General features: G+C 55.1%; 2 protein-coding genes across 2 annotated transcripts in view; one reads left to right on the top strand and one right to left on the bottom strand.

Annotated features, from left to right (window-relative positions):
* LOC113216424 (mitochondrial basic amino acids transporter) overlaps positions 1–1209 on the top strand; it is a 30211-nt gene that overhangs the window by 16391 nt on the left and 12611 nt on the right. The gene's annotated exons all lie outside the window — the stretch shown is intronic.
* Positions 1–1209, bottom strand: part of LOC127750980 (uncharacterized) — a 31118-nt gene that overhangs the window by 28626 nt on the left and 1283 nt on the right. Inside the window, exon 2 of the mRNA XM_052273808.1 lies at positions 261–571. Within this exon, the coding sequence (XP_052129768.1) occupies positions 261–571 (311 nt within the window). The remainder of the gene's footprint in view (positions 1–260; positions 572–1209) is intronic.

The following is a 1209-nucleotide window of genomic DNA, read 5'->3' as shown; positions in this document are numbered from 1 at the left end:
CATGCACGAGTGCGGGCAGGCTTGCCTATCGCCCCTGTCCACGGCGCCTTACGAGCCGAGCGAGTAGGCAACCCGCCCGCACTCGTGCATGCGGTACAGCATAACTACAGAAGTGCGCGGCGTGAATCAGCCACCTGGTACAGTATAAGCAAAGTAAAGGAAGGGGTCTATGGACCACCCTCTAAATATCCAAAATTTTAAGAAGCTCTTTACCAACAGATTTGTTGTTGCGATAAAGCGATAAAGAAAAGAATACCTACTTGAAACTTGGGGTAATCCAAGTTGACAAGCAAAAGTTTCGGGTCCTTCCTTATTTCTAATCTTAAGTCCTCTTCTTCGTCCTTGTCGTTCTGCATCTCTCTATTCGCCAGTGACCTCAAGTTTTGCAGAGTCTTGAGTGGGCCTGGCGGCGGCACATTCTCCTGGTCACTGTGGTACTTGAAAAGGTATTCTCTAAACACCACAGCTGGGCCACGGCTCTTCACCCTTTCCTTTAGCTTATCCAACTCTTGTCGATCCCAAGATATCTTGCAGTTAGAGTGCCATTCCATATCAGGATTATTGTCAGCATCTGGAAAAATATAAATACGGCGTTGCCAGAATTCAATTTGCAGTTGCACACTTAATTTGTCAGTGCACTAGGAAGGTGAAAGGTGAGGTGGGTTGGGGCCCCGACGCACCTTCCCTCCTCCTCCCTCACCTCTTTTCTATGCCCTCCGTCCTATGCCCAGATCCAGGGCCAGGCGCAAATTACAGGGTGCCCCGTAGTTTTTTAAATGTAGACTAGCCCGCCCGCAGACGTGGCCGGCCGAGAAGCTCGGTTGAGGGGCGCAGCCAGCTCACCCCCCCTCCCACTTCACCCGCTCAATGCCGACCGACAGACGCCAGACACCAATAACTGACACATTACCGCCACCCTTTGCAACCGCGCAACCCCCCGCGTCTACCCCCCCGTCTACCCCCGCGTCTACCCCCTCTAGACGCGAGGGGTTGCGCGGTACCGCGGGGGTAGACGGGGGGGTAGACGCGAAGGATCGCGAGGCTTTGCGCGGTTGCAAAGGGTGGCGGTGGTGTGTCAGTTATTGGTGTCTGGCGTCTGTCGGTCGGCATTGAGCGGGTGAAGTGGGAGGGGGCGGCGTGAGCTGGCTGCGCCCCTCAACCGAGCTTCTCGGCCGGCCACGTCTGCGGGCGGGCTAGTCTACATTTAAA

Source organism: Frankliniella occidentalis, unplaced genomic scaffold (assembly GCF_000697945.3).
Source record: "Frankliniella occidentalis isolate FOCC.00 unplaced genomic scaffold, Focc_3.1 Scaffold303, whole genome shotgun sequence".
Classification (NCBI taxonomy): domain Eukaryota; kingdom Metazoa; phylum Arthropoda; class Insecta; order Thysanoptera; family Thripidae; genus Frankliniella; species Frankliniella occidentalis.
Note: the sequence above shows the minus strand (reverse complement) of the source record. Positions and strands in the feature narration are given on the sequence as shown.